Genomic DNA, 14,286 nt, shown 5'->3' with positions numbered 1-14,286 from the left:
CGTATGCGTGTTTGGCGCCGTGCAGGTGAGCGCCACAATCAGGACTGCATACGACCGAGGCACACAGGGCCAACACCCGGCATCATGGTGTGGGGAGCGATCTCCTACACTGGCCGTACACCTCTGGTGATCGTCGACGGGACACTGAATAGTGCATGGTACATCCAAACCGTCATCGAACCCATCGTTCTACCATTCCTAAACCGGCAAGGGAACTTGCTGTTACAACAGGACAATGCACGTCCGCATGTATCCCGTGCCACCCAACGTGCTCTAGAAGGTGTAAGTCAACTACCCTGGCCAGCAAGATCTCCGGATCTGTCCCCCATTGAGCATGTTTGGGACTGGATGAAGCGTCGTGTCACGCGGTCTGCACGTCCAGCACGAACGCTGGTCCAACTGAGGCGCCAGGTGGAAATGGCATGGCAAGCCGTTCCACAGGACTACATCCAGCATCTCTACGATCGTCTCCATAGGAGAATAGCAGCCTGCATTGCTGGGAAACGTGGATATACACTGTACTAGTGCCGACATTGTGCATGCTCTGTTGCCTGTGTCTCTGTGCCTGTGGTTCTGTCAGTGTGATCAAGTGATGTATCTGACCCCAGGAATGTGTCAATAAAGTTTCCCCTTCCTGGGACAATGAATTCACCGTGTTCTTATTTCAATTTCCAGGAGTGTATATAATGTGTAATGTGTGTTGTAAGCCAGTAAGATAAGATGGTAAATTTCCGCGTTCTGGCCCTAGAGGACCAATCGAGCTTGATCGACCGCCGTGTCGTCCTCTATCAATGGCATCATTAAATTCGATATGGGGGACAATATGTGGTCAGTATACACCTTTCTTCCATTTGTTGGCGGGTTTCTTAACACTGTAACCGGTACTAATTGGTCGAGTAGCTCCCAAGTATGTCTCATGATGCTGAATGCACCCTGTACCAGCTCTCATACCAAGGAAAATATCCGCCCTCCCCATGGCAATCAGCAGCGCCAATGATTCAGGTACAGACATGGACGTATGGTTTAAACAAACAGGCATATGTTGGGGAGAAGACAGGGACTATGGTGGTGATTGCCGATATTGATTCTTATAGAGGTTGTCTGTTACAAAGAATAGAGATTAAATCTCTAAAAGCGCTTGAACGTTGAAGAGAATTATGGACGGAATGCTGCAATTGGGGCAGATATGAGTGATCCTTCCTCATTACTCGGACGGTAGTTGTTTTCTGAATTTGTGGGTTTGTAAAGGAAAGGTCGGTACAAGACAGGTGCTAGATGTTTGAGACTGGGACATTATTTATGATGATGGTGGTTTTTTAAATGGCGGCGCAGAGGGTTGTCACCGTTATCAGAGCATCAGCCACTGAAGTGTTGCTACAAGTGGCACTAATAGGAGTCACTTAGGAACGAAATAAATAGGAAGTGCAGGGCAGCTAAGGTAAAATGGCTGCATGAGAAATGTGAAGAAATCGAAAAAAAATTGACTGTCGAAATATAGCGTATAGAAAAGTCAAAATTGAAAGCATGGGTGGTAACATAAAGAGTCCAATGGGAATTCCGCCGGTAAGTGCAGAGGAGACAGTCGAGAGGTGATAGGGTACATTGAACAACTCTATGAAGGGAAAATGTGTCTCAAGAGATGACAGAAGAAGAAACAGGAATCGAAATGGCTCTGAGCACTGTGGGTCTTAACTTCTGAGGTCATCAGCCCCCTAGAACTTAGAACTACTTAAACCTAACTAACCTAAGGCCATCACACACATCCATGCCCGAGGCAGGATTCGAACCTGTGACCGTAGCGGACGCGCGGTTGCAGACTGTAGGGCCTAGAACCGCTAGGCCACTCCGTCCGGCAGGAGTCGAGAAGGAAGAGGTAGGGATCCAGTATTAAAACCACAATTTAAAAGAATTTTGAAAGACTCAAGATCGAATAATGCGGAAGGAATAAATAACATTTAACCGAAATTTCAAAAAGTGGCAAGAAAACGACTACTCACGTTGGTGTGTAGCGAATGGCAATATACCATTATATTTGCGGGAAAACATCATCTACACAATTCCAAAGATAACAAGAGCCGAAAAGTCCGAGAATTACACTACAATAAGCTTAACAGCTCATGCATTCAGGTTGCTAATAAATATAATACACATAAGAGCGGAAAAAGATTGAGGATATTTTAGATAACGAGCAGTTTGGCTTCGGGAAAGGTTAAAGCACTAGAGAGGCATCGCGGTTGAGGATGGAAGCAAGACTGAAGAAAAATCTAGACACGTTGACAGGTTTTGTCGACTTGGAATAAGGCTTTATACAATGCAAAATGGTGCAAGCCGTTCCAAATTCTGTGAAAAATAGGGGTAAGCTACAAGGAAAGAGGGGTAATTTACAATACGTACAAGAACCAAGAGGGAACAATAAGACTAGAAGACCAAGGACGATGCGCTTGCATTAAAAAGGCTGTCACGTGGGAGAGTAGTCTTTCGTCTCTACTATTCAATGTAAACATCGAAGAAGCTATGACGGAAATAAAAGAAAGGTACAAGAGTGCGATTAATATTCAGGGTGAAAGGATATCAATGATAGCATTCGGTGATGACTTTTGTCGTCAGCGAAAAAATGGAATGAACAGTGTAATGAGTACAGAATATGGACTGAGAGTACATCCAAGACAAAAGTAATGAGAAGTAGCAGAAATAAGAACTGCGTGAAACTTAACATCAGAATTGGAAAAGATGAAGTAGACAAAGCTTTGTGTCAGCTGAAGAGCCAACACCGTGTTACGAGTGGAGGCCGAAATGCACACGTTTCAGCTCACGCAGGCTGGCGTGAGGAGGGAAGAACTATACTGACGTGAGGTCTGGAACGTGACAAGGAATGAGAATTCAGAAAGCGGACGTAATTAGTTTGATACTTAACTTTAATACGTTAATGATGGACATCGCTCATGACGGTACATGACTCACAGTATTATCTGGTCAGAATACGTTCTTGAAGTAATTATAGTAACTGAATATGGCGCCTTGCTAGGTCGCAGCAAATGACGTAGCTGAAGGCTATGCTAAACTGTCGTCTCGGCAAATGAGAGCGTATGTAGACAGTGAACCATCGCTAGTAAAGTCGACTATACAACTGGGGCGACTGCTGGGGAGTCTCTCTAGACTAGACCTGCCGTGTGGCGGCGCTCGGTCTGCAATCACTGATAGTGACGACACGCGGGTCCGACGTATACTACCGGACCGCGGCCGATTTAAAGGCTACCACCTAGCAAGTGTGGTGTCTGGCGGTGACACCACACAAAGTTAAGGAATTCTACTATCCAGGCAGCAAAATAACCGATGGCGGACGGAGAAAGGACGACATCAAAAGCAGACTGACGCTGGCAAAAAGGGCATTCCTGCCAAAGATCTGCCCTTAAGATGAAAAAGAAATTTATGAGAATGTACTTTTGCAGCACAGCATGGTATGGTAGTGAGGCTTGGACTATGAACAAACCGGAACAGAAGGGAATCGAAGCCTCTGCGATGTGGTGCTACAGAGGAATGCTGAAAAATTGGTGAATTGATGAGGTATGTAATGGGGACGTTCTGCGAGGAATCGACAAGGAAAGGAATATATGGAAAATTTGGAAATTTGTGGTCAGGTCGTATGGGACAAAACTGCTGAGGTCATCGGTCCCTAAGCCTACACACTACTTAATCTAACTTAAACTAACTGCCGGCCGCGGTGGTTTCGCGGTTCTAGGCGCGCAGTCCGGAACCGCGCGACTGCTACGGTCCCATGCCTCGGGCATGGATGTGTGTGATGTCCTTAGGTTAGTTAGGTTTAACTGGTTTTAAGTTCTAGGGGACTGATGACCTAAGATGTTAAGCCCCATAGTGCTCAGAGCCATTTTTTTTAAACTTACTTCTAGATAAGCTCAAGTACTATGGTATGAATGGGACACCGCTCAAATGGTTTAAATCATACCTAACTGGAAAAGTGCAGAAAGTTGAAAAAAGCAGTTCACATAATATGCAAAAAACTGGTGATTTCTCAAACTGGGGAACAATCAAGAATGGGGTGCCGCAAGGTTAGGTCTTCTGTCCTCTGCTGTTCTTAATATATATTAATAACTTGACATTCTATGTTCACGAAGATGCAAAGCTGATATTTTTCACGATGATGCAAGTGTAACTACTACACCCAACAGACAAGAATTAACTGGCGAAATTGTAAACGATGTTTTTCAGAAAATCATTAAGTGGTTTTCTGCAAACGGGCTCTCATTAAACTTTGACAAAACACAGTATATACAGTTCCACACAGTAAGTCAAATGACACCATTCATAAATACATGTTTCGATCAGAAATCGGTAGCTAAGGTAGAATATTCAAAATTTCTAGGTATATGCATTGATGAGGGGTTGAACTGGAAAAAACACACTGAAGATCTGCTGAAACGTTTGAGTTCAGCTACTTATGCTATTAGGGTCATTGCAAATTTTGGCGATATACATCTCAGTAAATTAGCTTACCACGCCTATTTTCATTCTATGCTTTCGTATGGCATAATATTCTGGGGTAACTCATCATTGAGTAAAAAAGTGTTCAATGCACACAAGCGTAATATATATATATATATATATACTTATGAAGTTTGTTATTAACAATCCGAACGAATTCAAAAGTAATAGCAGTACATATAACACTAGGAGAAAGGATGATCTTCACTACTCAAGGTTAAATCTAACTTTGGCTCAGAAGGGGGTAAATTATGCTGCCACAAAAGTTTATGGTCACTGACCTAATAGCATCAAAAGTCTGACAGGTAGTCATATAGCACATGAAAGGAAATTAAAAGAATATCGTAATGGCAACTCCTTCTGCTCATTAGACGAATTTTTGGATATAGTAAGTGGGTAATTTCTCCAACCCCCACAAAAAAATTAAAAATATTAAGTGTCATGTAGTATTTTGTGTAATGTAATATCTTGTTAGACACCTTTTATTAACCTGACACGTTCCACATCATTGCGAAGTGTCGTATTCATGATGTATGGAACAAGTATTCATCTAATCTAATCTGGGCAACACACACAAACCCATGCCCGAGGGAGGACTGGAGCCCCCGACGCAGGGAGCCGCACGGGCCTCGACAAGGCCCCTCAGACCGCGGCTAGCCCGCGCGACATATGGAGAACACTGGCAAGCAGAAGAGACAGGCTGACTGGATAGCTAATGAAACACCAGGGAGGAACTTCCGTGGTAACAGAGGGAGCTGTAGAGGCTCAAATCTGTATTGCATGAGAGAGCTTGAAATAGATGCAGCAAATATTTGAGGAAGTAGGTTGCACAGGTTGGCACAGGAAAGGAATTCGTGGCTGGCCGTATCGAACTAGTCAGAAGACTGATGACTCAAAAAAAAAAGTATTATTTTGCAAGATGATTTGTACCGGGTGATCAAAAAGTCAGTATAAATTTGAAAACTTAATAAACCACGGAATAATGTAGATAGAGAGGTAAAAATTGACACACATGCTTGGAATGACATGGGGTTTTATTAGAACAAAAAAAAGTATTGCTAGACGCGTGAAAGATGTCTTGCGCTCGTTCTTTGGTGATGATCGTGTGCTCAGTCGCCACTTTCGTCTTGGTTGGCCTTCCAGGTCCCCAGACCTCAGTCCGTGCGATTATTGGCTTTGGAGTTACCTGAAGCCGCAAGTGTATCGTGATCGACCGACATCTCCAGGGATGCTGAAAGACAACATCCGACGCCAATGCCTCACCATAAGTCTCGACATGCTTTACAGTGCCGTTCACAACAGTATTCCTCGACTACAGCTGTAGTTGAGGAGTGATGTTGGACATATTGAGCATTTCCTGTAAAGAACATCATCTTTGCTTGTTCTTACTTTGTTATGCTAATTATAGCTATTCTGATCTGTCGGACATTTTTTGAACGTTTGTATTTTTTTTTATTTTTTAGTTCTAATGAAACTCCATGTCATTCCAAGCATGTGTGTCAATTTGCCCCTCTCTATCTACATTATTCCGTGATTTCTTCAGTTTTCAAATTTATATTGACTTTTTGATCACCCTGTGTATTAGTATGACGGCATTATACAGAGGAAACGAAGCACACAGACGGCGCCTCCCACCCATCTGTAATGATGACAGGAGGCCGTCGGCCGTCCGGTGCTTGACCCAGTTGATGACGGCACTTATAGCCGCGCTCCGCCCTGATGGCCCGCCGCTGCCGCTGAGAGATGTCTCGACGGGAGGACGTCCGACAGCCGGCGGCCCTCTGATGGATGCGCCGTCCCGTCACAGCTGTCCGGGCGCCAGTAATGCACACAGCGGCCCGTTGCGTGACCACCGCCACCGCCACTTCTGTTTACACGCGCTGCGCTGTTTACAACTCACACAGTGGCTCTCGTAAAGGTGCTGTGAGCAGTACACCGTAATTACGTTCCGCAAATGATAAGTGGACATATCGAAAATATACTGTCGACGGTCACGATTTCCAAAATTCACTCGGAACAGGCCTTGATATTTGATCAGTAATCACGCGTCCACTGACATGTTGTCATTTCTGCTCTGTATGCAGACGGTTCATTTCCTCTTCTGTGTCTACCGTAGTTAATTTAATTACCCTACTCAAACTGCCGTGGCTGTTTGGAGTGTTAGCCTGCCGAGGTGGCCAATCGATTCTAGGCGCTACAGTCTGGAACCGCGTGACCGCTACGGTCGCAGGTTCGAATCCTGCCTCGGGCATGGATGTATGTGATGTCTTAGGTTAGTTAGGTTTAGGTAGTTCTAGGGGACTGATGACCAAAGAAGTAAAGTCCCCCAGTGCTCAGAGCCATTTGATTGGAGCGTTAGGACAGCAGTACAATTAAAAGTATCTGACATTCACACATGGCATCCCTTTTATCCAAGATGCATGTAAGATAGTATATTCACTATAATAATACCCCTCCAAAATTAACACACGTCTATACATTCTTCAAAACTGAAAATCGTAACTCATAAAATATCAAACCAAGAAGTCCTTAAAATCAGTGAAGCACCACAATTCAGAGCTACTGGCCAATTTCTCTAAAAATGCATATCATGGCCAAACTCAGAGAAACTTCCGCAATGTCTTAATAGCTTTAAAACAGCTTCCCCAATTGTTAATTGCAATGCAATACAACACGACATTCAAAACAAGAAGCATAAAACTTAACGTAAAAATTCCAAAACATTAGATAAGCCTGTTCATTTCTATTGGGTCAAATGTTTCAAATGGCTCTGAGCACTATGGGACTTAACTTCTAAGGTCATCAGTCCCCTAGAACTTAGCACTACTTAAACATAACTAACCTAAGGACATCACACACATCCATGCCCTAGGCAGGATTCGAACGTGCGACCGCAGCGGTCGCACGGTTCCAGTCTGTAGCGCCCAGAACCGCTCGTCCAGCCCGGCCGGCTCATTTAGATTTATAAAATACTAAACCACTCAGCAGAAAAGAACAAAGTTTACAAAAAATGACCGGCTGATAGAAGAGCAATTTGACCTGTCGAATTCACAGTACCCTTAAAATTGTACGTTTCACAAATGCTGAACATCTCTTAACGACGAGTGGCGCTTTTGGCGTCCGCTTTCATTACAATACAAACCAAATACATAATATACCTTTGAACATAATACAATCCGTTTCCTGAAACATGCATACTTCCATAAGCTACCGGTAGAACATACGCGAGCAAGAGACTGCCAGTAGCGCTTACTGCACAACTTTTAAATCTCGTGCAGAAAAGTGATAAGATCAGTATTTTAAGGTGAAGCACAATAATTCCAATAAATTATTATAAGGTTAAGCGAGACATGTAAAGCACGTCAAATATCGCCTCACAAATATAAGCGAAACTTCAGCCCTAACTCAAGCCTTACGTTTACTTGACAAGCATTTCATTAGCTAGAACATTAATCTTTCAGACTAAGAAGCACAAGTACAAGGGTACACGGTAAATGTCAGTAATACCTGACCACTACGTTGCCGTAAAAGAGCCTCCGCGCCCGCCCCCATTTTTTTCCATCACCCACGGCTGAAATAGCGTGAAACGCTCTCTCGCATTACGTGGGTCGTTCTGCAAGCACGTTCACCCCCGAACTGAAGACAACGCTTCGTGTCAGGCCATCCTGTAGTTTCTGTTCTCAAAAACTAGCCAATCAGAGGCCAGGAAAAGCAATGCTTCCTCATAAGGACGTGCTACGTACAGCCAATGGGAACCGACAAAACTTATTTCTCGGTCGTTCCGTCGGATAGATTTATAGCGTGATCACAACGCAGCATGTCTCGCTAACTTGGGTTTATCCCATATTGCACCAAATTACGTTTTTTATATGCCATATTACTTGGATGGAATGGCTGTCTCCAAATAAACTAAGCTCATGTTTGAAATTTGACAGATCTTAGCATATGGGTGATACACCAAAACTGAGGTGTCACCGCCAGACACCACACTTGCTAGGTGGTAGCCTTTAAATCGGCCGCGGTCAGGTAGTATACGTCGGACCCGCGTGTCGCCACTATCAGTGATTGCAGACCGAGCGCCGCCACACGGCAGGTCCGGAGAGACTTCCTAGCACTCGCCCAGTTGTACAGCCGACTTTGCTAGCGATGGTTCACTGACAAATTACGTTCTCATTTGCCGAGACGATAGTTAGCATAGTCTTCAGCTACGTTATTTGCTACGACCTAGCAAGGCGCCAGTATCCGTACTATTGATATTGTGAATCATGTACCATAAAGAGCGACGTTCGTCATTAATGGATTAAAGTTAAGTATTCCACCAGCTACGTCCGTTTTTCTCAATTCTAATTCCCTTGTCATGTTCCAGACTTCACGCCAGCCTGCGTGAGCTAAAACGCGTGTATTTCGGCCTTCTTTAGGAACACGATTGGCTCTCCTGCCAACCACAACAAAAACCGTTAAACCTTACACTTTGGGACGCGTAATACGTCGATTCCACGATATACGCCTTAGGATGGATATATGTTCCAGACTTCACGCCAGCCTGCGTGAGCTAAAACGCGTGTATTTCGGCCTTCTTTAGGAACACGGTTGGCTCTCCTGCCAACCACAACAAAAACCGTTAAACCTTACACTTTGGGACGCGTAATACGTCGATTCCACGATATACGCCTTAGGATGGATATATGTTCCAGACTTCACGCCAGCCTGCGTGAGCTAAAACGCGTGTATTTCGGCCTCCTTTAGGAACACGGTTGGCTCTCCTGCCAACCACAACAAAAACCGTTAAACATTACACTTTGGGACGCGTAATACGTCGATTCCACGATATACGCCTTAGGATGGATATATGTTGTTTGAAAACAGTTTGCTATTAGAAATAAGCAGTAATTCACCTGTTTTCACTGTAAAACAACGGAAAAGCGGATAAACGATATTTATTGGTATAGTGAAAAATACAACATAGGCTGACTGTCTGCAGATATCCGTTTTTTTTTTATTTCAAAATGTCCAGCTCCGGGTACTGTCGCCCATTTTCGGATTTTTAAACGGCCAGTAAATTAAAATTGAGTTGGTACATTGTACAACTTACTATTGTAATTGAATTGGGAAAAATATTAAGCTTCGTAAACATTGATTAGAGCTGAATTGTAACTTATTTGTTGCTTTACGGATCTACACAGGGCAACAATGCCCGAAAACGCTCATTTTGAAATAAAAATAGTAAATAACCACAGTTTGTATAAATAAGGATAACGGATAACTCTGTGAGAAGTACGTCCAGTTTTCATGAAGGCAGTGAATATGTCGGCAATTGTTTTAATCACGTAGTATCTGTAAAAAAAGTCAAGAACAACGTCACCGGTAATTTCATCTCTAATTTATTAGCTACCGATTTCAGCGTTACAATACGGCGTCATTAGGCTCTCTGTACCACATAGCAGCTGCATTTCCTCAGTGACGACAGTACGTATGTCGCATGTGAAAATAACCGGATTTCGCCCAGCTTTCGTTCACATTGCATTTGCACACGACAACGAGTTGAACTCAACCCGGAGCTTGTGGGGAAATCTAGTTACTTTCTCATAATACACTACTGGCCATTAAAATTGCTACACCAAGAAGAAATGCAGATGATAAGCGGGTATTCATTGGACAAATATATTATACTAGAACTGACATGTGATTACATTTTCACGTAATTTGGGTGCATAGATAATGAGAGATCAGTACCCAGAGCAACCACCTCTGTCCTTAACAACGTTTTGATACGCCTGGGCATTGAGTCAAACAGAGCTTGGATGGCGTGTACAGGTACAGCTGCCCATACAGCTTCAACACGATAACACAGTTCATCAAGAGTAGTGACTGGCGTATTGCGACGAGCCAGTTCCTAGGCCACCGTTGACCAGACTCATTCAATTGGTGAGAGATCTGGAGAATGTGCTGGCTAGGACAGCAGTCGAACATTTTCTGTATCCAGAAAGGCCCGTACAGGACCTGCAACAAGCGTTCGTGCATTATCCTGCTGAAATGTAGGGTTTCGCAGCGATCGAATGAAGGATAGACTCACGAGTCGTAACACATGTGAAATGTAACGTCCACTGTTCAAAGTGCCGTCAATGCGAACAGGAGGTGACCGAGACGTGTAGCCAATGGCAACCCCATACCATCACGCCGGGTGATACGCCAGTATGACGATGACGATTACACGCTTCAAATGTGCGTTCACCACGATGTCGCCGAACCATGCGACCATCATGATGCTATAAACAGAACCTGGATTCATCCGAAAAAATGACGTTTTGTCATTCGTGCACCCAGGTTCGTCGTTGAGTACACCATCGCAGGCGCTCCTGTCTGTGATGCAGCGTCAAGGGTAAGCGTAGCCGCGCTCTCTGAATTGATAGTCAGTGCTGCTGCAAACGTCGTAGATCTGTTCGTGGAGATGGTTGTTGTCTTGCAAACGTAGGGATCGAGACGTGGCTGCACGATCCTTTACAGCCATGCGGATAAGATGCGTGTCATGTCGAGAGCTAGTAATACGAGGCCGTTGGGTTCCAGCACGGCCTTCCATATTACCCTCCTTAATCCACCGATTCCATATTCTGCTAACAGTCATTGGATCTCGACCAACGCGAGCAGCATTGTAGCGATACAATAAACCGCAGTCGCGATAGGCTACAATCCGACCTTTATCAAAGTCGGAAACGTGATGGGGTACGCATTTCTCCTCCTTACACGAGGCATCACAACAACGTTTCAGCAGGCAACGCCGGTAAACTGCTATTTGTGTATGAGAAATCGGTTGGAAACTTTCCTCATGTCAGCACTTTGCAGGTGTCACCGGCGACAACATTGTGTGAATGTTCTGAAAAGCTAATAATTTGCATATCACAGCATCTTATTCCTGTTGGTTAAATTTCGCGTCTGTAGCACGTCATCTTCGTGGTGCAGCAATTTTAATGGCCAGTAGTGTAACTAATATCCCTCCAAAATTAACACACATCTATATATTCTTCAAAACTGAAAATCGTTACTCATAAAATTACAAGCCAAGAAGCCCTTAAAATCAGTGAAACAGTACAATTCGGAGCTACTGGCAAATATCTCTAAAAATGCATATCGTGCCAAAACTCAGAAAAACTTCCACAATGTAGCTTTAAAACAGCTTCCCCAAATGTGCAGTGCAATGCAACACGAGTTTCAAAACAAGAAGCATAAAACTTAACGTAAAAATTCCAAAATATTAGGTAAGCTTGTTCATTTCTATTAATAAAATACAAAACCACTCAGTAGAAAATAACAAAGTTTACAAAAAATGACCGGCTGGTAGAAAGGCAATTTGACCTGTCGGATTCACAGTAGCCTTAACGTCGTACGTTTCACAAATGCTGAACATCTCTTAACGACGAGTGGCGCTTTTGGCGTCCGCTACATAATACATCTTTGAACATAATTCAATCCATTTCCTGAAACATGCATACTTCAATAAGCTAGCGGTAGAACGTACGCTGGTAAGAGACTGACAGAGCCATTTCTGCACAATTTTTAAATCTCATGTAAAAAAGTGATAACATCAATCTTTTAATCTTCGTACATCCATAATTGAAATGGAGCACAGTGGGACCTCAGCTGGTATAAATTTATATTAAAAATGAAGAAATTCCTCCAGCTGTATTTAAGGTGTCGATTTTATTTTGGCAACTACTTTCAGTGTTGTAACCACGTCATCTTCAGTCCCTTACACTTGTTGACGTCAACTGCATGCGGCTAGAAGTCAGTGGTGACATACAGACGTGCTCCGTGTGGAAGGTGGTTAGTAATTCAACTGATTAACGCGTGATCACAACGCAGCATGCCTCGCAAAGTTGAGTTTATCTCATATTCCACCAAATTACTTTTTTCATATGCCACATTACTTGGCTGGAATGGCTGTCTCCAAATAAACTAAGCTAATGTTTGAAATTTGACAGATCTTAGCATATGGGTCATACACCAAAACCGTTAAAGCTTGCACTTTTGGAAGCGTAATACGTCGATTCCTCGATATAAGCCTTAGGATGGATATATGTTGTTTTAAAATAGATTGCTATTAGAAAAAAGCAGTTAATAGAGCTGTTTTCACTGAAAAATAACGAAAATGCGAATAAACGATATTTATTGGTGTAGTATAAAAATACGACATAGGCTGTCTGTCTGCAGGAATCCGTTTTTTTTTTTTTTTTTTAGTTTCTAATTGTCCAGTTCCGGGTACTGTCACCAATTTTCAAATTTTTAAACGGCCAATAAATTAAAATTAAGTTGTTACATTGTACAACTTCCTATTGTAACTGAATTGGGAAAAATATTAAGCTTCGTTAACATTGATTAGAGCCCAATTGTAATTTATTTGTTGCTTTAAGGAGCTAAAGGTGGGTAACTGTCAGGAAACGGTCATTTTGAAATAAAAACAGTAAATAACCATATTTTGTATAAATAAGGATAACGGATAACTCTGTGACATGTACGCCCAGTTTTGATGAAGGTAGTTAAAATGTCGACATTTGTTTTAATACCGTATTATCTGTAAAAAAAATGTCAGGAACAGAGTCACCTGTAATTTCACCACTAATTTATTGGCTACCGGTTTCATCGTTACAATACGCCATCAAAAAATGGTTCAAATGGCTCTGAGCACTATGGGACTAAACATCTGTGGTCATTAGTCCCCTAGAACTTAGAACTACTTAAACCTAACTAACCTAAGGACATCACACTCATCCATGCCCGAGGCAGGATTCGAACCTGCAACTGTAGTGGTCACGCGGTTCCAGACTGAAGCGCCTAGAACCGCACGGCCACACCGGCCGTCAATATGCCATCATTAGGCTCTGTGTACCAGATAGCAGCTGCATTTCCTCAGCGACGTATGTCACATGTGAAAATAACCGGACTTCGCACCAGCTTTCGTTCACATTGCTTTTGCACACGACAACACGTCGAACACAGCCTGGAGCTAGAGGGGAAGCCTAGTTACTTTCACATAATACATACAGATACATCCCGTTGTCATTGAGGGAATTCAGCCGTATCTGGTATAGAGGTCGTGATGTTGACGTATTGTAATGCTGAAATCAGTAGCCAATAAATTGGAGGTTATGGTGTTCTTGACATTTTAACTGCCATATCGGCAGCTGCCCGATGACTTAATGAAGCACGGACGGATGTACCCAAGTTACACTGTATTACTTGTTCTCTGTGTCAGTTACACTGCATTCCAGTACAGCTCGTGTTGTGTGGCTGCAGGCAGCTGCCGGCCGCACCAGCTGCTGCACCAGCACAGCCACAGCCGGCTGTCGTCGGGGAAGTCCCGCGATGACGAGGCGGACGGCCGGCGCGCCAGCTCGCGCGGCATCATCCCCAAGGCCAAGGTCAAGACCGTCAAGATGACCTTCGTCATCGTCTTCAGTAAGTCCTAGGTGTCAGCATCGCTGCGCTCCACATACGTCACCTAGCAGTCCTCCTAAGTGACTCACAATTCTTCTTTTACTGTACCTCTCTATTTGACAGAACATCATTTTGTCTCCATGAGATAAACTCTGGATACCAGAGTAGACTGAAAATATGCGTTAATGAAGAATTGAAGAAAAAAGTAATGTGCACATTACATATATCCTTGATGCAGATGCAGTCAGCAAGGAAATCCTACTTCCTTTCGGAAATAAAATATTACACACCCAATTGCCCCAACGACGGTATCACGTCAATGTTTACTGACAAAAACGCGATCATATGGGATGTAAA

At 43.4% G+C, this 14,286-nt stretch overlaps 1 protein-coding gene across 1 annotated transcript in view; it reads left to right on the top strand.

The window, feature by feature from the left end:
* LOC126336239 (cardioacceleratory peptide receptor-like) overlaps nucleotides 1–14,286 on the top strand; it is a 956,109-nt gene that overhangs the window by 924,408 nt on the left and 17,415 nt on the right. The window contains exon 7 of the mRNA XM_049999729.1: nucleotides 13,789–13,950. Within this exon, the coding sequence (XP_049855686.1) occupies nucleotides 13,789–13,950 (162 nt within the window). The remainder of the gene's footprint in view (nucleotides 1–13,788; nucleotides 13,951–14,286) is intronic.

Source organism: Schistocerca gregaria, chromosome 2 (genome assembly GCF_023897955.1).
Source record: "Schistocerca gregaria isolate iqSchGreg1 chromosome 2, iqSchGreg1.2, whole genome shotgun sequence".
NCBI lineage: Eukaryota > Metazoa > Arthropoda > Insecta > Orthoptera > Acrididae > Schistocerca > Schistocerca gregaria.
This window is presented reverse-complemented; position numbering and strand designations above follow the sequence as displayed.